Genomic DNA, 26,960 nt, shown 5'->3' with positions numbered 1-26,960 from the left:
TAATAGACAGAGCGAGCGACACTTTCTTTTCCGCACTGCGTCATGATCACAGCCACACAACACTGACTTTCCCTTTTTCTCCAAATATAACAGGCTTCACCATAAATAGTTTAGTTATTCAAAACAATTTTCTGAAGGTGACAAGCCACAGAAAATAGCCACAAGGTTTTCTTTAACGACCGATGACAGATATATTGTATCAGATTTAAGAGGTTAAGAAAATTGATGTTTCAGTGAAGAAATGAAAAAATATACTACAGGAAAACAGAATAGTTTACTACATAACTGGAGGAAGGATTAAGAGGTAGAAAAGGAGAGAAAACTTGATAAGGAGTGGGAGATGAAGATCAAGGGCACTGAAAGGGAAAGTGGGCACATTGGGTATGGCAGATGACTGAGGGAAGTTAGAATATCCTCCCATCTTTTATTTCAATGATTAATTGCATCCATTTTTTTATGTAAGTAAAGTATTTGATATGTATATTATCACAGGATAAAAAAATAAAAAAACACTATATGAAGAACATTTTACTTGTCATCACATCAGGTTCTGAAGAGAAAGATGAGTACATAGATTTTTTTTGTATAAAATTGGCCATGCCATAAAAAAATCCTGCAGGTATGAATAAGAAAAGTCTCTCCTGCAGCCTTGTATTATTTTGCTGAGATTAATGGTTGTTCCAGGAGAATTAAATTGTTGGAGTGTGGACACATGTTTGTAGATCCACGAAGTTAAGTGAATGGTTGACTGTCCTGTGTGTGAAAGTAGGCCTGAAGAGGAATATAAAGTAATCAAAGGTAATGCTTAATTATCAGTTGGCAGGACAACAAATAATGATTGGGAATGAAACACTTGTGAGAGTAGATGAATACACATATCTAAGACAAACAATTAATGCTAATCCAATGCACAAATAAAATAATCAGGAAGAATAGGAACAGGATGGAGTGTTTGGGGTAAAAATAGCAACATCATATCAACCTGCCACCCTCCCTGAAGATAAAGCTGTACAATCATCTATTCTGTCAGTCATAACATATGTTCAAAACTGTGGTGCCTCCTAAACTATTTAGGGAGACAGCTAAGAGGCACACAATGATGAGTGGAGAGAAAATGCAGGGTATGACATAGAGAGAGGGGAAGCGTGCATCATTAGTTAGAGAACACACAATGGCTGATGTTTTGATGACTATTAAGGAAGATAAATGGATATAGTCAGGTCATATCATACATAGAATTGATAACAGATAGACAGCAAAAGTAATAGAGTGGCAACCCAGAAATTATAAAAGTCAGAAACCAGGTGGTGAGGGAGTCAAGACTGATATGATGGGTATATTGGGAGAAGTATACTAAAAACTAAGCTGCCAGCAAATAGGTAAAGAAAATGGCTAAAGAGGAGGTTCATGGATGTGGTGAAGGACATGCAGCAGTTTGTATGACAGAAGAAAAAAAGAGGAAAGTACAAGACTATAACTGAAAGAAAAAAAACATTGTAAACATTTTAACATGACACAGCTATGTTTTAGATCAAGTATATCTTCAAAACTACTATCTACTACCACTGCACAGAACAGCTCAACAATGATCAATATTTGAAGAAACTTTGTGATGTCACAACCAATTAGAGGTTTGCTTTAGTATTTTAAGATTTGAAAATTCATTGATGGAATGTCTATTTGCAATAAGGACTGTTGCTAAAGGACCTAACAATACAAAGTACCCTAAATATACTCTTGTTTTGTAAATTAATAACCCAGATAGTCTATACTAACATTATTTGAAGAAATAAATACATTATCCATTTACCACACTTCTAATTAATATCATGAACATAATGATAAGGTATTAAGTACATACAAACACTTACTATATAATACAATAATTTAACATGAGTATTTGATTCACATCTGTGACCATTGCAGAATTCCTAACAGATTTATTTGTGGACAAGTTAACATATTTATATAATGAAACTTGTCAGTTTCAAATTGATTGCCAAGGTATTTCATGGTATTTCACTTACTGCATTTGCTGGTCTATAAGACACATTTGAGATAAAAAGATACGTAAAATTTAGTGTCCAGTATGCCCAGATCACTGTTGGAAGGCTGAGTGACATAGGCATGGGGCTTATAATTTGGGGTTAAAGGTGAATTCTGATAAGCTGTAGCGGGACGGTGTAGCCTACTGAATACAAACATTTAGATTGTATCATAAATAATAAAGCTTACAGGGTAATACTATTCAATGAAATAACAAGCTCAGAGAAATGAAACTTACTAAGACACAAAATAATGGCTAGGTTTGCAGCTATAGACAAAAGCATTTTAGTAGATCTCACCCCCAGCAAACAACTAACATAAGCTATGTCTTCACATCTGATACTATCAATTGTAACAAATGGGATTACTTTACCATATCGGAATACTATACATATGATGAATGTATGTATACATCCCTATGAAATTTTAATGTAAATTTTGAAAACTAGTTGCCATTTACATTACTAACCAGATGACAAAAAAGAAAAAGAAAGAAATTAAAGTGATGGTTGCTGAGTATCAACATCATGATAGACACAGTGAAAGGGTTATTAATTAATAGTTTCATATCTTACCCCAAATTTTCATAACAAAATGAAGAATCAACAGAGAGCCTGCTGTTCTGCTCAAGGGGAAGGGGAAGTGTTCAAAATAACAAAAAAAATCTATATTTGTTACAACCCACAGCACAAAATAAATGCAGACACTGCTATATAATTGCATTCAAGCTTGGTGTTACTGAGTATGCAGGGGATCATGGCAAGATGACAACACAGAGAGGTACTTTGGGCTGCTATAAACTGAAAAAAAGAATGATGAACTTGGAAGATATAAAGAGAAGTAGCTGAAAGATGCTAACATAATAAAAAAATCTCTGTGGAGGAAGTGCAACACAGCCAGAGAGATGAAGAGCTAAAAACAAGGGTTTGGGCAATGGCGTATCAGCAAAAAAAATTAACATGGCTAGCATGACTGAACACTGAACACATGTATCAATGGTTTCATAGTTTCATTATTATGGTGCTCTACATTTATAGGGCAAAAATTACACAAAAAATGCCTACTGAATATGAATTTAAAATAACTGAGTTTCACATGTTTGTCTTGACTGCTAGGAAACATGGAAATTTTGTACTTTCACAGAGTGGGTGAGTGAGTGAGTTAAGGGGAAGATCAATGTGCCTGGTGTGAGGGGCTATATGGGACAGCAGTCAGATGGAAGTAGATGGTAAGGTGAAGGAAAAGAGTAATGTATGGAAAAGCTATAATAATGAATAGTAGTAAGGTGATGTAGGCAGCAGAAGTAGAGGCAAAAGACATGGTGGTGACTAGGAGAGTGATATGATAAGGGAGAGAACTGTATGCTATAATAGAGGAGTTAGATTAAATGGAGGATGCATGTTCGTTAAAATCAAGAAATACTATTTAAGGAAAAGTGTGGCATTTTTTCTAGAACATCTTGGGGACAGGGATGGTTGGGGGTGGAGGGGGGTGGGTAGGTAGATATGAGACATGGATGAGGCCCCTCTGACCTTCAATGTGCCTTTAAACATGACAGCAGACTCCAGATTTCTTCTTAGCTATTGATAATTTACTGATCTGCAATAATTACTTTAAAATCATTTTCAAAATATGTGTATGATGAAAAATTAAATTTTTATCTCTTTTTTAAAACAGGAGTGTATCTTATAGGCCAGCACATCTAATAGTTCTGCAAATATGGCATATGATTATTAGCTCTCCTAAATAACAGTACATATATACAGAAACAAAAAGGATTTGATATTTTTTGTTATGTATAAAACTTGAAAACTAAAAAAAATATTGACAAATGATCTAAGTATGATACCAATTGCTTGAGGAAGCAGTGAAATAAAAGAGGATCAATCTTAAAAACAATTACACAAAAGCGCTCACCAGAAAAAGAGGTACACATTTACTATGCGTATCAAAGCACTGTTTCTATGCAAAAGTAAATTCCTGCAGAAGCACTACAGAAACAATGTAGTGATGCTTCAATTACTCACTGAGCTGACAGGGTATTAGTAGTCAGCTGTACATGGCCCATCAGGATATGGGCTTAATAAAGATGCTGTCCTGGGATCCGGTCAAGATATGCAACTCATAAAGCCATTACACCCTGATTGATTTCACAGTTTTTCCAACAGTTTTGGGCATCATTACAGCAATTATAGTACTATTCCAAACTAGTCAAGAGAAACTCACAGTACAGAAGTCATATACTACTGTAAAAAGATCTTAGAGGTTCCAGGAAGTGTGCTCCTACAAGCTTAATCAGCTGTACATATTCTTTTGTCTATGGTTTCAGAGGTAGTAATGGAATGATCAACCAAGGAGATGATAATGCAGGTATGAGTCATGTGATGGGCTTGATTCCCAGCCACCAAGTGACTGCCAAATACCACAAAACTCTTGTAAGTAGATTTACCAGCACTAAACAATATGTGAGAATAGTACATATTTAATATAGGCTACACAGTTCTGTGTGTGTGTGTGTGTGTGTGTGTAATTCACCTATTGGTCTGCTGCGGGTCTCGCTTGAGACAGCCAGCCGTTCCCCTATGGAAGAGCACAGAGCTCATAGTACCAATCTTTGGGTAGGACTGAGGTTGTAAGGCAGGCGCTCTATCCACTGAGCTACCGGGCCATGTGTGTGTGTGTGTATATGTGTGTGTGTGTGTGTGTAATTCACCCATGGCCTTGATCACGAGCTGGGCTCATCATCGCCAGCATGTACTACCCTCCCAATTAAAGCAAGGCTCATTAGTTGATCAATGTGTGTGTGTGTGTGTGTGTGTCTAATTTCACTTAGGGGTTTTCCAACATTGACTAATTTCCTTGACAGCATCCCCACCAGATACAATGTTATGGTGATAGGTAAAAAGAATTCCTGTTTTATGGGCATCAGTCACTGGGAGGTGCCAGTTAGGTTAAGTATCCTAAAGGTCATTATTAGTGTATGGTGAAAATGTTTTCCTAGAGTTGGCTGTCATTTGCTAGCAAGTATAACAGTATAATATACCTAAAAATTTGATGTACTATTACTATACCTCCAGAACTTGCCAGCCACAGCTGGATTCAAGCTCATCATATATTTATATGCACTAAAATATCTTGTGCATAAAACCATATTACAATAACAATAAACTTTCATAAAGAAATACAAAAAGTTTTCCTAATATAATTATCTGTAAAATGAAAATGCAACTATACTGTATTATACAGTACCAGAATGGAAGATGTTACCTTTGATCACACATTTAAAGCTTTTTGGTTCAAAAAGCTCTGTTGTCTTAAAAATGTGAAACAGTCCATCATGGCTGCTCACTGAGTGTAAGACAGGAGGGCATGAATGGTTCAGCTGGCTTGGTGTTACATTCAATTAATCAACACCAAACTGCTTGAAACACAATAACATGAACACTTATAACAAAACATTGAAAAAAAAAGTTGTTCATGATGTACAAGCAATGTGCATATTCAGTTTAAACTGAGACAAGACACAGATCATTACACACTATTGACAAAGGGATGGGCTCACCATTACTCAAAGAAATAGAAAAAGAAAACACATTGGTGATTATATCCTTTTCTTTTTGTGTGCATGTGTTTTTGTTTACCATTTACAACAAGGCTGGAAGGCGTAGGTTGTGTTGAATTTATCATTCCAATTCATCTGAGTACGGTGTGGTCAAGTGTGTATTTGTGTAAGGGGAAATTTCTTTTGTGCAAGATTTGTGCTGGATACCAATATTCTATGTGGTAGATACCCATTATATCCAGTCCTGAGATATGTATACTTTTCTATTACCATTACTTAGATTTCATGGATATATCAAACTGGAAACTGAAGTGAAATAGAAGGATCATCAGTTTGAAATCATAATTATTAGTGGCCTTCACCTGCAGGATGTGCCCCCCATGAATGTAATGTGCAGCATATGATCAATAATTTTTGAGTTTTGATTGTGTTCTGAGTTATTTTTTGTGGGGAAGCTGGGCATTCAGCAGTAACTGAAAATAGACATATTTACATGAGACAATACATTGCTCTTATTACTTATATCATTATGTTTTAAATAATAAAGATTTGTCAGAAAATAAATGCTCTGCCTTTTGTCACAAACTACTATATGTACATGGAGTGAATAAAAAGTTATTCTTCTTGCATTACTTAAAAGTCTGGGTGAACTAAGGCATCCTTTGCCAGCGTCCTACCTGATCAATTTGATCATAATAAGCCTAAATATAAAACTGACCATCTGCAGCTTTATTTTATTACTTACAGTAGAAATTGAGCTAATCTGCCTAGTGGCTGGGTCGTACAGGACTACAGCCTCATTATTAAACAGATATGTTACCTCATTAGAGAAATCACAAAACGCTGTCATGCAAATAAAAAAATGATCGCACTATGAAACCTGTTTCCTGAGTCTTAGGTTCTAGGTTATGAGTGCCAGTCTGAACCAAAGCCATAAGCTGAGTCTGAATCAGAGTCTGCATTGATGGGCACCCCTGAGGAGGTCTGCATGGAGGTGGAGGTGTCTTCAGAAGGGGTGAGCACTGAGTAGGCCGACACTGGGCGGGCAACCATGTCACGGTCTTTCTTGATCTTTCTCTTCTTGATGGGTCCAAACTTGGGAGGTGGCATGGCTTTTGATTCTTTATCCTAAAAAGGTTCATTCATTGTAGTTACTGAAGAAATTTACCACTACAGTGGCATGATTTCATAAAACTTATCAGTATAAACTTTTACTTAAAAAAAAAAAAAAAAAAAAAAATCAAAAAAAGTATTCCTAACAGAGCATCACTTAGAAAAATGTGAAAATAAAGTCCAGGGAAGCAAGGACTGTCTTTAGGGATGGGAGTGATTTGTTACAATCAACCTTCAGAATGGGTTTCTGGAAGGAATGATATATTACATATGAAGAGAAGACTAATCTTTCAGTCTGAATGCATACTATGTATTCTTTAGAAAGTCACCAGTATTACAAATATTATCTTAGAATATGAGTCAGGTGGGCCTTGTACCTCAGTAGGGTTAGGTACCCATGCTGCCTTTAAGTAATTGTATTCACCTTGCCTGTTATAACAATTGTGCCTGTATTTTGACCCCCTTCCTAGAGTTGGGGTGTCATAGCACTTTCATTACTGCCTAAAATACACCTGGCAGGAGCAGAAAGGGTGCAGCAGTGATGAGGAACCTTCAGTGATGGAGGTGGCCAGGAAGCTACAACATAAATAACACTTAAGATGATGGAGACAAGCAAGAAGGGGAGGAAAATGTGCAGGTGGGAAGATACCCTGTGGGGAGTGTGGCAACTCTATCCTGTGAACTGTGTGCGACAGATGATGCCATGAGAGGTATTCAGGATTGAAGCTCCTCAACTGTGGTCAACTTTCAGTGCCCTGAAAGTGTCAGGAGCAGAGGTGAGGTGGTGGAGGTGAAGTCTCTATATAGGGGGAGACAGCTGAAGTGAATGGCAGTAATAGGAGAGGTGTAGCAGGTTTGTTATTTAGGAGACATCTTGGACAGTGAGGTTGGAGTGGAGAGAGCAGTCAGAAAAGTAGAAACAGCATTTAGAAAGTGGATAGAAATAACTGTGTGATGAATAGAGCAATCTCACTGAAGAGCAGAGGTAAAGCAAAGCATATGACACTTGTATAAGATCTCAGCAAATATAGGGAGCAAAGGTGTGAGCTCTGATAAATTTGGAGGATGTGGTGATGAAATGTGACAGAAGAATGGGGAGGTAAATAGTTGGTATCACCTGGAGGGCTGTTATATGTACTGCAGTGATAGCAAGAAGATGCAAAGTCAAGGAATGGAGCTGTACCCTCAGAATTAGGAGACTGAGATAGTTTGGAAATGTACAAACAGGAGATGTGAGTGAGGCACTAGGTAGAGTGTAAGGTGTCGAGGTGCCAGGCAGAAGATCACCAGTCAGAAGAAAAAAGACAAGGAGAAAACATGTGGGGGAGGACATGGTCGTTCTTGGTGTTAAAGAAGAAGACCTTGATGAAAGGCAGTTGACTGATGGCCATAGAACATCTAAGCTCATTAAAGAAAATTGATGAAAAATGGAGGATGACATTTTCAACCTTCCACCTTAAATGTATGCATATTATCACAGGTCTTACGGTATCGGGAAGCGAGTCGCTGGAGCCCCATGCACGGTGTAGCCTGGCCTCCACGTCACGGGAGAGTAGACTGTTAAATGCCTCCGTGGTCTTGCGCACCTTCACGTTGAGAGAGCCGATGCGTAGGAACCCGGCTGCCTCTTTCACTGCCGAGCCAAGGATTGTGTCAATGGGACATTAAATGATGCAGAATGCTATGAGACAGAGTGTTTATAGAAAGTTTGAGTAACTTGCATAGTATTCAGTTACATGTTCAGTTTCTTGTAATTTTCCATACATGTTAATGGCAAAATAAGTAATGTGGTTTTAACAAAATGTTTTATTGTATGTACAGTGTATCCTACTACATATTGATGGGATGTTAAGTACAACTTATCATTTAGAAAAAGGCACTTGTGTACTCTAGAAGCACATGTGTGATGGCCAGTAACATGGACAAGGACATCAAAGGTCTCAAGCCCTGGGGTACCTCTTTGACTCAACGGTAAAGTGCCCGCCCAGGTCTTGTGGGCCCTAGTTTGACTCCTGGGTGGGTTGTTAAGAAAATTATTTGTCTTGAGTAGAAAAAAAATGATTTTTTTTTTTCCTGGTCAGGGCAGGAAATAGATGGCTCATGATCCTTGGAGTTGTTCTCTTCTTCAGATTACGTATGCTACCACATAATATGTAAGAGGAGTAACTTTAGAAAATCAAAGAACAAAGAAATTTATCTCAATGGGACAAGGGAAGCCATGTAATGACCTGAGATGCAGATAAGAACTCGGAAGGCCTTGAGCCATCGGTTACTTCTTTGGGTCAAGGGTAATAAGAACCTAGGTTCAAATCATGGACAAGTTGTCATGAAAAAGATTTCTCTTGAGTAGCTCCACTTCTCATGTGCTTTGAGATGTGACATTTTCCTCTGTGACACGTCATGATAGTGATAGGCTTTGTATAACTGGGAAAAGTTGCTTATTAGTAGCAGACTACTTTTATACTATTTAGAAGGGTGGACAGCCATTGAAGGTTGTCAGACAACCAGTGAATTGTTAAAATAGTGAGTATCTGTAGCCAAGGTGATTTGAAATAAAACAGGATTAAAAAATAGTGACCACAATCACGTCCTTCATCAATAAAAAAATCAACAAAGGTCTAAGTACACAAATAAAATAAATATCCCAAAACAGAAAATAAGTGAAGTGTTCAAGATTTCCCTGCCTCAGTTATGTTGTGTCAAAATCAGCACCACAAGGTATCAAGAAATGGACACACACACACACACACACACACACACACACACACACACACACCACACGCTTGCAGCAGGATATAAATGTGGTTCATCAGCTCTGCATGTTTTCCCGTGTACTAAGAACTATATCAGACAGCACGAAACACATAATACAATATAGAACACAAAATACAAAATAATAACACAATATACACAGAAAAAAAATCAGAGTAAATCCCAACCACACACAAAAATAAATAAATAAATCAAGTTCAGCACACAAAACCAATAAAGATAATAACCCGATAAAATAAACCATAAATTCCAGTCCTTTCCATGGGAGGCACACACGACACACGGGCATGCCGCCGGCGCTGCTACCTGTCTGAAGATTATCGCCGCCACAGCCTCGCCGAAACTGTGGCGGCGGGAGGAGTCGCTGCCGCCCTTCTTGTAGCCATGACTTCCTTTACGTTGATGATGATGGCGACGGTGGCGATGGCGATGTGTTTGATCTGGGAGCCGTGCGTGGTGGTGGTGGTGGTGGTGTGAGGAAGCCAGAGAGCAAGATGCGAAGGACACACCGTTGGGTTAGTAAGATACACATTAAGAAGTTAGTTAGTTAAGGTCAGGAGATGGAGGAGAGGCAGGCCAATGGGTGATAGAGGTGGAGGTGTTTTGGTGTTATGCTGCTGCAGGCTTGTTTAATAGGGTGCTGCCAAATGCTATTAAGATGCACTGAAATAAAATGGACTATGTATAATGTGAAGTAACCAAGAGGTGAAGTGTGATGACTCGAACCCATTACTATATAGTGAGGCACAACATGAGTTAAAGCAAACCACTCTACTACTGCTGTTAAAAGAGACTCTTGTTAGCTTGTATTATATTATATGCTCTACTAAATCCTACAACTATACTGTCTGGAGGTAGTATATAACTGTCCCAGAGGTTACTTGAGCGTGGGTGTGAGCAAAGGAAGAAGACAAGTTTAGATCATCGGCAAGATTCTCACACTACGTAACTCTTTTGACTAGAGAAGACAAACTGGTAAAGCTCATAACTCTAAGTGATCTTTAAAGACTATCATAAGGGATCTAGATTTTCAGATATTTACATGATGGCACACAGAGTAACACATCAATAGTCTTTTTAAATGAACACACCTCACACAAACTAATATTTACAAGTGGCATTTCCAGCAAAAGAGATACGCAGCGGAGCAAGAGGCGCAGCGTGAGGGAAGGGTGGGTGGTGGCTCGTTAGTGCCTGTCGGAGGTGATGACTGAGGTGAGCCATGAGATGAGGCTCGAGGAGTCGTCCATGTCATCCAGGTCGTCCAGAGCCTCTTGCTGTGCACGCTCTGGGCAAGGGTACAGGTGGGGAAGGGCTCTAGACTTCCGTTATGGACTAAAGATTATGGCTGGAAGCTGAATCCTCTCCAGTCGACTCCTAATATCACACCTTACTCCTAATATCACACCAAGAGCATAATTAATACTAGCCTACCCTAACATCTTAACGTCACACTGGGAACGTAATACTAGTAAACATACACCCACTAAGACACACAATTTTCCTCTGAAATGAAAATAAAGAGCTTGTAAAACTATGAGACAAAAGGGCAGATGTATACTGGTCTTACAAGAACATGTGAAATAGGCTACCCTGCTGGCCTGATGCATATTGCAGTTCGGGTATTGCTGCAGTCTCGTATTTAGAGAAGTCATCACAAACATTAATGGCCTTCTATGTGTTGCCGCCCGAAGGCGGACAAAGGTTATTAGTGCGCTAAGGCTGATTATGACAGATTATGAGGTGTGTAATGTGGTACATACATTTATATAACGGGCGATGTAGAGGGAGGATAGGGAGGATTGTAGGAGTGAAAATTTAAAAGCAGATTGTTTAGGCAGTTGTTTATGAAGGCAGCATTCAATGCCACTTAAGTTAGTGCAAGACTATTACTACGTCTATTATCATGTGACACTGTGCTGGGCGATCTAATACTTTTATCCTTCTAAATAATCTGTTTGAGCAGCATGTGTACAAACAATACAAGAAAAGTTGTTATCCTGAGGGCTAAGCGGCAACGGGGACGTGTGGAAGCAAAGTTGGGAAGACCTAGACAGGTGACGCCGGTAGGATCAGCGCGAACATGATCCACTTTGTATGACATGTCACTTGTGTGGCCGCCACGCCCCACTTCGATGAGTAAGTCCGGCGTGAGGCGCGTGTTCGTACACCCCAGCGGCAACACTGACGCTGGGACAGGGAGAAATCAATTGGACATTTCCCTGGCCGATTGAAAAGATAAACAGGGAAGATTTATCGTTCTTTGCTGTTGTGTTCTCTCTCAGAGAAGGAAATAAATACTATAAGAACACACGGACGTGACACACGAAAACACTGCACAACAAGAGAGTTACACGCCGCGGCAGACTCGCTTCCTCCCCCTCCCCAGACTACCTTGACGCCTTCCTACACACACTCAGGGCGCAGGAAGACCCACAAGCTGCCTGAGTCTTGTAATCCTCTCGCTACAACACAGCAGAATAAATATATAAACACTAGTATATTCTCGGAGTGTCTTCAGACGTCACTGTACCAGTTTTACCACAAGGAAGACAGGAATGACAAGCGCTCACTTCCCGCCGAGTGAAATTAAGAAATCGTTATAATGAGGAATTATTTTCAAAACCAAGACAATATAACTTAAAAGTTGTTTAAAATACGGCAAAACAATATCACAGAGGGAGGGAAATACGTGCCTACCAAACATTATCCACCTAGAGGATGTTTAATGTGATACATGGCTGCGGACAAACACGCGAAACAGTAGCAGCAGAGTTTGCTACACATGAAACTGGAAATAATCTGTTTATTTTTTAAAATGACAACAAAGATTTTCGTGCAGCTATTTCAACTTGAAGAAAGATTGTCTATATGATATTTCAAGATACCTAAGATAACAACAGATGTTAAGGAAGAGTAACCCTGTATCAGAAAATGAAATTTAGAAGAAAAATAACGAGGTGATAGTGAGAAAAAAAGAAAAAAATCGGAGAGAGAGAGAGAGAGAGAGAGAGAGAGAGAGAGAGAGAGAGAGAGAGAGAGAGAGAGAGAGAGAGAGAGAGAGAGAGAGAGAGAGAGAGAGAGAGAGAGAGAGAGAGAGAGAGAGAGAGAGAGAGAGAGAGAGAGAGAAAATAAACCCACCCTCTTCCCTACTCGAGTCTTTCAGGTGTGTTTACTTAGGAAGTTTTGAGACAGGTGACAAGAAAAAATCCGGGAGAGCAAAGAGGTGTTAATTAACTATCAACAGAGAGGGGGAAAAGGAGCCCCCGAAGTAGGCCCCCTTCACCCCAGTCCCAAGCCCTTCCCGTTCGCAAACTCATTAAGCCGCGATGGCCAGGAAAACACGTAAGATAAAGACGCACATATTCAGAACAGAAGTAAACAAATCTCGTGTAAACAATCAAACAAACAAACAAACAAAAACAAGAAAAGACCGTCTTGGAAGGCTGAGATTGAAGTGTGATTTAGGCTACATTCAAGCAGGCGAATGTCATTAAAGGTACATGAGTCAATTACGGTCCATTTAGCTTCCCCTTCTGACAGGTAATTATTTAAAGGAGGAAGGAGAAGGGGGAGGGGCAGAAGAAGAAGGAGGAGGAGGAGGAGGAAAGTTTAGGTTTAACTAAGCACTCGAAGTCCCTTTGCCGATATACTTGAGGCAACTTTTTCATGGATAAAGTTTGACTGATTTCTGAAAATAATACCACAAAAGCAGAAGCGATGTCGATTTTCCTTGGGTAAGCACGCACGCACACGCCCCCCCCACCCCCACATTCACGCACGCATACGCACGCCCCCCTCCCCCCACACACACATCCAAGCACGCATACGCACGCCCCCCCCCTCCCCCACCCACACACATCCACGCACGCATACGCACGCCCCCCCCAAACACACACATCCACGCACGCATACGCACGCCCCCCCCCCAAACACACACATCCACGCACGCATACGCACGCCCCCCCACACACACACATCCACGCACGCATACGCACGCCCCCCCCCTTCCCCCCACACACATCCACGCACGCATACGCACGCCCCCCCCCAAACTTACACATCCACGCACGCATACGCACGCCCCCCAAACACACACATTCACGCACGCATTCTAACGCACGCCTCCCCCCAAACACACACATCCACGCACGCATACGCCCCCCACCCCCACATCCACGCATGCATACGCACGCCCCCAACACACACATCCGCGCACGCATACGCACGCCTCCCCCCACCTCCACACACACGCATACGCACGCCCCCCCCCAAACACATACATCCACGCACGCATACGCCCCCCCCCCCCACATCCACGCACGCATACGCACGCCCCCCCAAACACACACACACACACACACACACACACACATCCATCCACGCACGCTGCTGTAAACGTGTCTGTCAAGCGTCTGTACGGGTGTCAAGGGGTACGACGGAAGGAAGCAAAGACAGTTGTGTTCACATGCAGGTGTTTGTGTCATCCAGGAAGCAAGAATAAAGTCGTGGGCGAGCTGTAGCCATGGTCATCATTATTACTATTATCTTTATTATTGACGGTCGGCAACCATGAAAAAAAAAAAATGGATTGGAACTTTACTCATATTTTCTAACACTTTTAGGAACGAAGTGAAGCCAGGTAAAATTCCTAAACAGTGAATATAAGTAAACACGTGAGGTGACGGCCCCAGATGAAGCACACGAAAAGGGAAGAAATGGGAGGCGTTACACGGACAAGAGACGACAGGCACAGGAAGGGGCGTAAGGGCTAGGCAAGGGGCGAAGGAAAAGGAGGGAGGAGCGAGGGGACGAAAGGAAGGGCTGCGAGGGGAGGGGGAACGGATATAGGCAAGTGTGTGTGTGTGTGTGTGTGTGTGTGTGTGTGTGTGTGTGTGTGTGTGTGTGTCCCTGAACCCCAGCAGTGGTTGTCTGTCTCGCCGTCTCAGCCCCTTACCGCCACCTTCTCAGTATTCACGAGATAATTAGCCAACCAGAAAAGTTTCTAATGGCTTCATGTTTAAGAGATTTTTTTCCCTGGTGGTCCTGATTGATAATGACGGAGGGGCGCGAGAGGCCGGCGGGAGAGTGGCGCTGAAGTGTGCAGGAAGCAAGGCCTTGGGTAAGGTACAGCTGCACGACGCCACACCTGCCAGACACCTGCTTGTGATGTCACCCTGGAGACCTCTAACGCCTTACGGAACACCATATCACTTCCAGAAAAAAAAAAATCCAACCGTTTTGGCGTAAAAGAACTAAAATCTGACCTTCAACACCGAGATAGGTGTGTAATAACTGGTTGTGTTTTCCGTTATGAACACCTGCGTACAAAATCGTAATTCTAATCCGTACATGAACACCTGCGTACAAAATCGTAACTCTAATCCGTACCTTAGAGTAAAATTTGAACAGGTCAGCATAAAGAGACCACTGGTGCCCGCTACTGTGACACTTCCATTTTCCCTGGCGGGCAAACAGTTATGCAGTACAAGACAGCTTGGCTCGTTACTTACCGGAATTTCTTCGCTGTATGATTCCTGCAAGAAAAAGAAAAATGGAAATTAGCAAAAATACATTACAGCAGATCACATGAAAAAGCTTTTAAATCACTGCCTATACGGGAAAATGAGAAAAAAAGATACACAAGAAATTCTTAAATTGCTGTCTAAATGCTATGTAATAATGGCGTGTCATTTTACTTCCTGCTTTTAACTCTCCCCCTCTCCCATCCTTTACCACCTCCAGAAATAATCACTCCACCTCCCATCCTCTTCCTGTCCCTCTTTTTGCACCGCTTCCTCCTCCCTCAGGGCCCTTTCCTTGCCTCTTCTCGTCTCCAAGCAAACTGGTTCCTCTCCCTCCATACTTCTAGCATTCACTCACACCTTCTCCCATCACTCTACCTGATAAGTGATCGAATACAGATTATGATTACAAGCAAATAACAGCGCTATCAAATTTATGAAGATCGAAACTATAAAATACGACCGTAATTATTATTGAAGTGGTCTAAAACAAAATTAATTAAGAACATTATAACACAAGGGAAGAAAGACTACGATCGGTGCTATGAGACAGTAAACACTATCTCCCAAAGGTGAAGAAAGAACGCAGCGCAACACAACACAACACAGCGTAACACATGGTCAAGGGCGTGAAGGAGGAGAGTACAGACACACACCGTAACGTCTCTCTCAGCACACCGGCGCACACACGCGGGACCGTCCACCTCCATGTAAGAATTAAGGTCCCACCGTGTTCACTCATTATCCCGCCTTCGCCTCCCATCACCTATTCATTCCCGGCTTCTCTAACGAAGGTGTACAAGGCGCCGTAATTCGATATTCTGTTGTATATTTCATCCGGGGGGGGGAGAGAGAGAGAGAGAGAGAGAGAGAGAGAGAGAGAGAGAGAGAGAGAGAGAGAGGGGGGGGGGGGCCAGGGGGGGGGGAGGGTAATGATACGCGAGAGGAAGGATGGCGAGGAGGGAGGGGCCCAGATAAGTGTGTGTGTGTGTGTGTGTGTGTGTGATTTTCGCGTCTGATTAACGTGGTAGTTTTCACGCAAACATTTTTTTCCTTAAACTTCGTCATTTCTTTTTTAATCTTTCGTTTAAATAAAGTATTTCGACCAAACCCTCACAAAAAATTCTTACGGAGGTGCTTTTTTGAATTAAGTTTGTGACATATATAGACGAAACCCCAACAACCGAGAAAACAATGGGAGGCTGGTTTGAACAGATTCCGTAGACATTCCTGACACGCAACGCAGAAGTAGACGAGCTGAGGTGTTCAAGGCCAAGAAAAATTGCTACTTGGTGGTGTGGCATTGGCAGATGTGACGACAGCATCCGTTTGCGAGTGGCGGAGAGCGGCGAGGCGGGGCGAGGCGCGGCGGTGTGACGGACAGGGGAAGAAGTGGGCGGGGTGAGAAATGGTGTTGTCTTATCAAGATTGTTATCCTTCAGAGGGCAAGATAACGAGAACCTTGTAAGTGCTGCCACCTGGTATGCATGTAAAACGGAGCGAGGGTCGGGATGTAGTATACGCACTGGCGAGATTGTCTGATGGTGAGCTTTTGTTTGATATCACTAACTCTATAAACGCTATTACGAAGGTGAGAGGTAATAGAGGAGTTAATAACAAGTTCTTTATTCAAGCCAATGACAGGGAATTATGTAGGAATGAAAAGAATACTTGTGACACGTGTTGTGAATCGGCGGAATCTTCCATTAAATTACTGGCAACATTCACGGCGGTACATGACTAATTAAATCTCGGGGCGGTGTTCCTCGTCTCTTTTAGTGCCGCTCACGAGGTGATGAGTGTAACAAGTATGACGAGGGAGACAACTACTCGCGCTTGATATCTCGCCCGTGAGGGAGGCCCAGAACGCCCAATCCTTCAACTGTGAGTTACTCCCGCCAGGATTACATACGTCAAAGGCACCGGGTGTGTGGGGGTGAGAGTCGCGGTTCCTCAACCTTCCATATCCCTCCCTCCCTCCATCCTTGCCTACCTGCCGCCCACACTTCTCTCACCCGCCCCCCGCCCACGCCAGCAGACAGGACTGGGGACGTGTGAGCGGAGGGAAGAGAGAGGGGCGGTTGGTCAGACGGGTGGGAAGGGGGGAGGTTCATTTGAAGGCAGAATTATTCCACTTGTTGAATTATTTGAGAACACGAGTACGAATTTACTATACGATTCATATTTTTCATCTCTGATACTAAATTTTTTTTTTTATTAACTTAATAGTTTTACAACTGCCTTTTAGGCGTTATTTTTGATCATATCACTCATTAGACTCCCTCCCCCCAAAAAAAAATCTGCACTTCCTTGATCAGATGATATGCGTCTTTTTTTTTTTTACATTTTAGTCCTGGTGGCCAGTCAGGCCTGGTCAGTAATCGAGAGACCGTAGTTTTAATGGAATGTTACATAAAGATAAGTTAGTTGAACAAAATATAGACAGAATAGTACTTGAACCAATATTGAAGACGCTAAATGCTATATTTGGACCCTTTCAGAATCTTTATTCTAGAACATTACGAACACATGTGTGGTCAGCAGCATGGCGATATCACAACCGATGACGTTCGATGCTTTCACGGATCACTTTGTCATGGCATCACGTGAGCATAACTACGCAGCAGCCACGCCTCCCATGCCTGGCTACAAACCTGTCACAGATGCTGCGCCAAGAATCAAGTTGCAAGATCATGAATCAATACCTATCCTAAATATTTGGATTTTAGCTATTACTGACCAAGACTAAATATTTTTAAATAAAATCTAAGAAAACAATTAGTTGATAAAAAAAGAGCGAATGCTGTTCACCAACGCCCAGCCGCCATACCGTTTGTTTACATGCACCAGCTGGCCAACTGCATGAATAGTCATGTTTCTGGAGCTTAACCACAGACGAATAAGCGAGCGGATGTTGTCCACAAGGACGTTTTTATGCAGCGCACGATTGTTTACATTTGTGCGCAGCTCTAAAGTTCTGCAGCTCATGGGCAGACGCAAGCATAGGAATACTGCCACTGCGTGTGCTGCCCGGCTGGCGTCCCGGGAAATACGGTGCGTTTTGCACAAATGTTTGTTTTTAAATAATTAATAATATAAAAAAAAACAACGATTGAGATATCGATCTTCATCATCATCATTAAGTTATTGGACATAAAGACGTGGTCTTCATCACCACCTTGTACTGAAATGAACATCTACGTAGCCATAGCCATCAACTTGTGATGGAATACACTCACACAACCACTAACACCAACACGTTACAAAATATTGACACGTTTCCGGTCAGATCACAAGGCAGCAAAAATTACTTACACAATTTTAATTTCGTTTTCAACATATACAAATATTTCTAAACGACAGTAGTAGGTCATATTTCCTATTGAAAAAACAAATGCATAGTATATTCCCGTGTTTAAAGCCTGAATCTTTACACAACCTTCAGCGGCAATAATACTTAAGGACGGCATGACAGTATTGGTGGTGGTGGTGGTGGTGGTACTCGTAGTGGTGGCGGTGGTGTTGCCCAGCGGGACGCCCCGGGAATCAGCGCGGCTCAGGAATAAAGACTACACGCTATCGACACTATTAATAGGCCCGCTAGCACACTCATTACCATTTTAATCACAATCATTAGCATTCATTATGGCGGTAAGTAGATTTCTGATGTTGTTGTTTTGTTTGATCATCGCGACAAGAGTTGAAAAAAGGTGTGTGTGTGTGTGTGTGTGTGTGTGTGTGTGTGTGTGTGTGTGTGTGTGTGAGAGGAATTAAAAAGATAGAGCATTTAAAAGGCTATTCAGACTCCACCTCCCCCTCCTTCTGTTCTTTCTCCTCCTCCTTCTCCTTCTCCTTCTCCTTCTCCTTCTCCTCCTCCTCCTCCTCCTCCACCTCCGAGAAGGGTTCGGATATAGGGCGGCGTCGACGCATTGGGGTTCTCGAAGGTTTGTCGTGGGCGGTCATGGTTAACGACTTTTTAATGCGCTGGAACCTCTTGGAGCCCACCCGCTTGGCCCTGTCGAGGCGGGAGGTGCCGTGGTGCGAGGCGGAGCTTCTGCGGTCCTCTGTCATGGCTTGGATTAGGCCGCTGTCCAGGCTGACCGTTCCGCGCAAAGACCCGTGGCGCTCCAGGTTGTCCACGCCGTCATACTTACTTCTCTGCGTGTCCTGGGAGACGGTGGAGGCGACGGTGTTGTAGGTGAGAGGCTTCTTGCCCGAGTAGTCTCTTAGGTTGAGGTCAGCACCTGTTTGGGAGGATACGTAAGGTGGTTAATAATAAAAAAAAGTTTCACTTCCTTTTCCCTCCTTTTCCTCATCCTTCTCCGAATCCTGTAATAAATCCTTCTCCTCTTTCTCTATATGGCACATGCACAACATACCTTTAAATGCGAGGTCATCACTAATTCACAAATGCACAAGCAGAATCATCTCCCTTCCCTTTCTGTCCCATTCCTAATCTCTTTCCGAATCCTATTACAAATCCTTCTCCTCTTCCTCTATTTAGCAGGAGCACAATATACCTTTAAATGCGAGGTCATGACAAATTTACAAACGTTCATGCAGTCATTTTCCAAACCGAGCGCAATATTCATATGAAAAATAATGAATCGTTAATAAAGTCTAATGGGCGATCGCACCATACTGAATATTGGTTCCTATAAACTATGTAGCAGCTTCCCGTGATGAAACCAAATTGTTTAATCAATGAACACTGAATAAATGATGACAGCGTATCACAGTAAAAAAAAAAAAGATCGAAAACAGAAAACAATGTATGGAGAGAGAGAGAGAGAGAGAGAGAGAGAGAGAGAGAGAGAGAGAGAGAGAGAGAGAGAGAGAGAGAGAGAGAGAGAGAGAGAGAGAGAGAGAGAGAGAGAGAGAGAGAGAGAGAATTTTAATAATCAGATAGATAACCAAAGAATAACTAAAACCACAAAGAACTGATGTCTCCCCATGTGTGTGTGTGTGTGTGTGTGTGTGTGTGTGTGTGTGTGTGTGTGTGTGTGTGTGTGTGTGTGCCCGGCGGAGGAGGGCGACTTACCGTAGTGCACGAGCAGGTCAAACACTTCGGTGCGGTTGTACATGGCGGCGATGTGCAGCGGTGTGTAGCCCTGCGGGTGGAGGACACGAGGTAACAACGACAACACGCCCACGCCTGATACACCGATACATGGTTAGGCAAAGTTATTGGCTAAAGGGGGTTCTAAAACAGTGTCCCTTTTAAATGTCTTCTTGGTAGGGAGTTTAGAGCATACAGTAAAGAAAAGCTGATGGAAAAGGTTGTAAATTAATCCTTGGCCTCGTGCCTTATACTTGACTAGCCTAAGGTTTATTTCAGAGAACTATTATAAAAATATTAAAAATTTAAGTAACTAAAGTACCTTACACTGAAAATGAAGGTACATGTAAAGTTATGTATATCAAAATATGAAAAAAGAGGACCATCAATAAACATATGAAGAAAAAACCCAGCCTATGGAACAACGACTCTTCATACTGTATCTAAGACGAAGTAATCCAGTTAAGTAAAACCCAAAATGTGGCACTTATTGAACAAAATCATATACGTACAAGATGGATATGAAAACACTGATGCACTACTCATACATATAAACATGCCAAATAAATACGTGCATACATATCTAAATGCACATACCTGCAAAAATAAATACCTAAACAGATACACATCAACTCGGGTCTATAGTATTTCCTTTTTCGGATGATGGATAACGATTCTGCGCCTACCTGCTTCCCTTCCTCCCGCCAACACACCCAAAAACAGCAAAACAAGACCCACGGAACACTGACGGACGGCTGTGGGTGTGGGAGTGGGCGTGAGTGTGGGAGTGGACATGGGTGTGGAGTCGTGAGAGTGGGTATGGGTGTGAGTAGGCGTGGATGAGAGGGAAATGGGCGTGGGTGTGGGAGAGAATGGGCGTGGGAGTGGGAGGGAGAATGGGTGTGGAAGGGAGAGTGGGCGTGGGTGTGGGAGGGAGAGTGGGCGTGGTGTGGAAGGGAGAAGGGTGTGGGTGTGGGAGGGAAGGTGGGCGTGGGTGTGGGAGGGAGAGTAAGTGTGGGTGTGGGAGGGAGTGGGCGTGGTAGGGAGAGTGGGCGTGGGTGTGGGAGAAAGATGATGTGGCTGTGGTAGAGGCGTATAGGCGTAGGTGTGGGTGTGGGTGTGGATGCGAGCGCGAGAGAGGACTTATTAGGGAGACAGTATGCAGCCATTTAAGAACGGAGGTGGTGAGCATCAGAGATATTACACTAAGAGAACATACTAATAAGTGTTCAAACCTCTTAACCTACACCGCAGCCACCGCTTATAAACAGGTCATAGTGCCTCGCCTGTCACGCTCTAAACAAAGGAACGTCGCGGTGAACTTCGCGCTAACTTGACGAAAGAGGTGCGGAGAGATAGGAGGCAGGGGGTGAGGGCGGGAGAAGGGAAGGGAAGGGAAGGGAAGGGGGTCGGTGGGAGGGATGGTTAGGTGGGAGGGGGCGGAAAGAGGATAGGGGGGGGGGGGGTGAGGATTTTGCAAGACCACCGTTGGTTTATTCCCAAACAAACTTTAATATAGGATTTCGGGCGCACTTGGGGTGTTAATCTGATAAGTAGATTCAGATTAAATCAAAATACCGCGTGCATTATGTGGGGCAGGACGGACAGTGGCCATTTGTAGCGAGGCGGCCGCGTCGCGCCAACACGCCCACCCACACACAAACACAGGCACACGTACACACACAGCGACACGACAACACACGCGCAACAAATAATAAACAAACAATCTGAGCGGAGCGGAGGCAACAGTGCGAGTGAGAAATAAGGCAATTATCGCGCCTCGGGCAGCGCGTGGTAATTTCCACATACATATTAATATCAACAGCGAGAGGGGAAGAGTTAGTCTATCAGGCAGGGCGGCAGTGATGACACATTCCATGCCCGCCGGCGACCCAAAGTCACCCCTGTCGCCCCTGACGTAAGGCTCGCTTCCCCCTGCCAACACCATTCTTTCCGGTCGCTTATATTGCAAATCGCCTTTGCCATAATTAAAACGGGCGGAGTAACGACCAATCAACCCGGACAAACGATGCACCCGGCAGTTAGCAACAATTGCAGCATCGTACCTGTGCTCGACAAGTAATTCTTCAATCGACCCGGACTGTTGTGTCGAGGCCGCGCGCCCGACGACTCTGTTAACAGCTGCAGCGGGCCTAACGAGCCGCCTCCTGTAATTAAAACTGCCACGTTCACAATATGTCGCCCTGCCGCCGCCCCTGCCGCCACCTGACCGTGTATACTGCACCCTGCCATCACGCCACACTGTCATGGACTTCTCTCCTTCCTTACTTATATATTTAACTCCCTGTCACAATGTACAGCCGTAGATTCCTCTGCCTCCCTGCCGCATCACTTCACACTGTATCCACGTGACATCACACCACATTACCATGAACCCTACCTCCCTGCCGTGTCACTACTGCGTCCCTCGGTCATCACGTCACAGTCATAAAATCGTGTACTTTTCAGCCACTTCGTGCCTTGCCTTAACATCGTGCATGCCCCCTGCCAGAACAGCACGCCGTCATGCTTTCTTCACAGTTTCTCAGCTACTACCCCTGGAACCCCTACCACTTCACCTTATTTGATGACTGTGTGACTGGGTGTCGGTCATCACCCCTCACCACACCGTCAACCCTGCCATGCACTGGAGCATCATCACTACCCTGTACCTGCCATTGCAACACAACACACACTTCTCTGTCACTGTACCACTTGACTAAGCATTCATTGTTCCCCATTACATCGCATAACCGTGATTCCTCTGCCATTACACTAACCTTCCTGCCACTGCTACCTGTTCCGACTAACCTCTTCTCTGCCGCTCTAGCACAGCTCCCTGCTACCCTAAACCCTGTCTTACTACCATCACCACAACCAACATTACCTCAGTGTCACCATACCACATCACACCATCATTACACCCTTGTCAATATGCTACCCCTTTTCACCTACTCCCAAACCACCACCATCACCGTTACCAACACTCCGTTACTACCATCACCACCCCTACCATTCCATTACCTTGCCAACTCTATCACCCTCACTTCTCCTCCCCTGCCATTACACGCCCATTTCCCTTCCCTCTGTCCCCTCCCCCCTGGCACGCACGCCCACACCCAATCCCCGTGGCGGTCACAGATTGGTTATTTAATTTTTAGCTATTGATGTTGTACCGAGTTGTCTGTCTATTGCTGCCATTCTCTCTCTCTCTCTCTCTCTCTCTCTCTCTCTCTCTCTCTCTCTCTCTCTCTCTCTCTCTCTCTCTCTCTCTCTCTCTCTCTCTCTCTCTCTCTCTCTCTCTCTCTCTCTCTCTCTCTCTCTCTCTCTCTCTCTCAGTTAATACTCCAATAACGAAAATGATTTACTAGTGACCTAATTAAATTCATGCAATAAAAGTGAATCTGTTGAAGAGTAAATTAAAGTAAAATTGGAAAAACAAACAAACCCACGAATAATTATCACGACAAAAACAATGATGAATGGTAAAGATAACAATAATAATAGATAATATTATGAAAAGGAATAATAATAAGGTAATGATGAATAGGAAGAATAAGAGATTAAGAAGAAAGTCCATTTGGCATAACACATTCACGTACACCTAAACACGACACTGAGAACACCCACTATCAATCAACGTATTCCTTCCTCCTCCTTCTCTTCCCTTAAATAATCTCCCGGCACACTGATAACCCACCAAGTAACCAACTCTTTTCTCCTAACAGAGTACACAAATATCAGTTCCCGTTTGCTGCAACACCTCCGAACAACATCAACATCTATTCAGGCCTAACAACACAACACAACAAAACAGGCCACTCGACTTGTAAGAAACACAGCCTAAGTTAAGCATGAAACCACAACAACCGCAGCATCATATACCTGGTTAATTAATGTGTTACTTTCACTATAAACCATCTCTGACTTCATAGGGCTAAGCAACATATCACAACAGAACCCTAACAACTTAAGCGTGCCACCACAACCACCACAACATACAACTTATACTGCGTCAAAATCACCATAAACAACCTCTGTACCCATGCCAGACTTCACAGGGCTAAACATTATATCCCAATCTAACATCTTTTGATTCGATTTCTCCCCGAGTTAAGCAAGCCACCACGACCGCCACAACATACAACCGTGCACTGTGCCCAAATTACCATAAACAACCTCTGTGTCCATGCCAGACTCCACAACGCAACACCCAGCTTCTCTTCCCTCCCCGCAGACAACCCGAACACACCCTGAACCTCGCAAAACCCCTTCCGCGCGAGTCTGGCACGGAGTAAATTCCTTCACATTAACTCTTCTTCCCTCCCTTCCTCCATCCCTTCCCACTCCTCTCCTGTTCCCCTTCCCTCCCTCCCTTCTCCCTCCCGATAACTCGACAGTTTTGCATATAAATTAATCCCCGGCTAAGAACGTCCCGTCCTGATGTATTAATTAAGACCAGATACAAAAAGCTAACAATGTAAAAACTGGAGAGGGGAGGAACCACCATATACTGCGGAGATATCGATCATCGCCCAGGAAATGAGGGGAGAGAAGAGGGGGAAAGGAAAGACTGTAAGCTATCGAGGGGAGCGCGCGAGGGGAGGCGAAATAGGAAAGACAATATAAAAGGATAGAGTTATAATGTGGAAATGATGAGAGAAAGGGAGAGAGAGTTAGGAAGACAGAGAGAGTGAGAAGGGGCGTAAAGGGTTAACACAATGAGGACAGACAGTAATATATCCAGAGCTAGATCACTCCGGGTTTTGATTTCTCTGACTACTCTTACTACGCTTTAAGGGGGAGGGAAGAGCAAGAGCGTGGCAGTCCTACAGGTGTACGGCGCCTCTTACACTTATACAAACACGGAAACGTCAGCGGGGCCGGAGTGGCGTCATTCATCACATAGACACTCCTTTCAAGCACGAGGGAGCGAGGGAAAGGGTAAGGAGATGTGCGTCGACAGGGAAGAAAGCAGGTGAGGGCGTGATGACAAATGGCCTGGAGGGGAGGAGGAGGGCTTGGCAAAACGCAGTACTGAAGTAAAAAGATGCCAGCTATTTTTGTTCAGTTTTTCATCTACATGTCACCACACTTATCTACAGTAGTGTTTCACTAGTAATTAGCAATCCCTTTGCCTCAACAATCAAATCGCTGTCGTTAAGTGCATATAATAATGATGCAGACCACTCCCTGAAATCAAAACGTAATATTGGGTGAAACACATGATTATAAGAGAAATCAAATAGAAAATACTTGAGACACTTACACCGTTCTGTTGTGATATAGAGGGAGTTCATCGGTGACGAGCAACAGCAGCAGGGATGTGACGAATAGGTGTGTGTTCCCCAAAATATGTGAGGAAAGGTGCACATGTCAGCGCGCACCAACACACAAGTGAACAGCCCGCCAGCCAACCAGTCAGCAAGAGTGATCCAGGGCACGGCAAGGGATTATGAGAGAAGGGAAAGAAAACAATGAGTAATGAAATAGGGGGATCTTCAGGGGTACGTACGTTATGAAGGATGGGAGAGGGTGGGGCAAGAAGGGTCACGTCTACGCATGGCAAGGAAGGAACACTCCCTTAGGGGCACTAATGAAAAAAAAAGGGACACAAGAGGACATGTAGGTGTATCTTTAAAAAAAAATCACATGACAAAAGGAATGAAATCACACACAAGCGGTTAGGAAGGCAAATAAAAGGGAATAATATTAAAAAGTAGAGTTAAATACTAAAACTGACACACACACGCACGCACGCACGAACGCACGCGCGCGCGCGCACACACACACACACACACACACACACACACACAGTAGGCAAGTAATAAAACAGAAAATGGCACACGCAGAGTAAATAACAAAACAAGGGGAAGCACAAAGAGGGATAAGTAAGTAAGTGAAGAGGAGGAGGAGGAGGAGGAGGAAGAGGGGGCGCGTCACACACCGGCTGGGGCGTGGATGTATGCAAATCCTCGGCCTCTCCCTCTCCCCTGAGCAAGTCGGTCGAGCGTTAAATATTATGTAAAATGAATCACGGGGACGAGGAATAAAAAGGACGGCGAGTGAAAAGGGGAAGCATTACCCGGGCAGCGGAGTGGGCGAGCGAGCGGCCGTGATTATCAGATTTGTTCTTGCGATTAACACGAGCAAATATTGTCACACAGCGTCGAGAAGTGATTATCGTGACATGAGTTGTACTGCTCCTGGTTAGTCACGTAAATGCTATAAGCAAATGGATATAGTGATTGGAGGGCACGGTAGCATGCATGTATACTACAGAGCTCTTCGTTATATTACTTGTACAGGAGGTCGAGTTAGTCACGCGTGCGCCTTGATGTCACGGTCACGAAAATACTTGTGTGGAGGAGGAGTCAGCCCCTAATTACTACCCGGACACAGTTACTCGTGTATTAAGAGTTGAATACAAGGGGTATAAGTGAGTATTAAGTGTAAGATCTACATGGGACACTTGAACATCGAAATGTTGGGAGAAAGAGGCTGATGGATTTGCTAAACGTCATATCCATTCTTCTGACTATATCAGCTTCGTTTCAATGGTAATGTTGTCCTTTTTCGTTTGCTTGAAGGGCTGGAACTTGAAAGGAGACGCTCGATAGACATGGGTAGAAAGACTTCGTGAACAATCCAAAAATGTTAGGGCAGGGATGAAAACACAGTGACTGGATAGTAAAATAAGGCAATCTATTGTTATTATGAGTATAAGTGAGGTGCCGTGATGAACCTGTTGCATACAATGATATACCGGTAATGTTTTACGTAATTGAAAGTGCCTCCATGGAGTAGTAATGGGAATAGCTGGAGATGGATAATGTGTTGGAATGGCACAAGTAAAGACTATAGATACCTATGAATAATTGGC

The 26,960-nt window shown here is 43.3% G+C and overlaps 1 protein-coding gene across 1 annotated transcript; it reads right to left on the bottom strand.

Annotated features, from left to right (window-relative positions):
- Window positions 1–515: 515 nt before the first annotated feature.
- LOC126995610 (uncharacterized) lies at window positions 516–25,500 on the bottom strand. The gene is made up of 6 exons (XM_050855312.1): window positions 25,347–25,500; window positions 20,060–20,129; window positions 19,173–19,262; window positions 15,007–15,030; window positions 8,209–8,354; window positions 516–6,736 (listed from the first exon to the last, which is right to left on the bottom strand). The coding sequence occupies exons 2-6, from the start codon at window positions 20,100–20,102 to the stop codon at window positions 6,515–6,517; spliced, it is 525 nt and encodes a 174-aa protein (XP_050711269.1). The 5' UTR covers window positions 20,103–20,129; window positions 25,347–25,500; the 3' UTR covers window positions 516–6,514.
- Window positions 25,501–26,960: the final 1,460 nt, after the last annotated feature.

This window comes from Eriocheir sinensis, chromosome 8, assembly GCF_024679095.1.
Source record: "Eriocheir sinensis breed Jianghai 21 chromosome 8, ASM2467909v1, whole genome shotgun sequence".
NCBI classification, from domain to species: domain Eukaryota; kingdom Metazoa; phylum Arthropoda; class Malacostraca; order Decapoda; family Varunidae; genus Eriocheir; species Eriocheir sinensis.
Note: the sequence above shows the minus strand (reverse complement) of the source record. Positions and strands in the feature narration are given on the sequence as shown.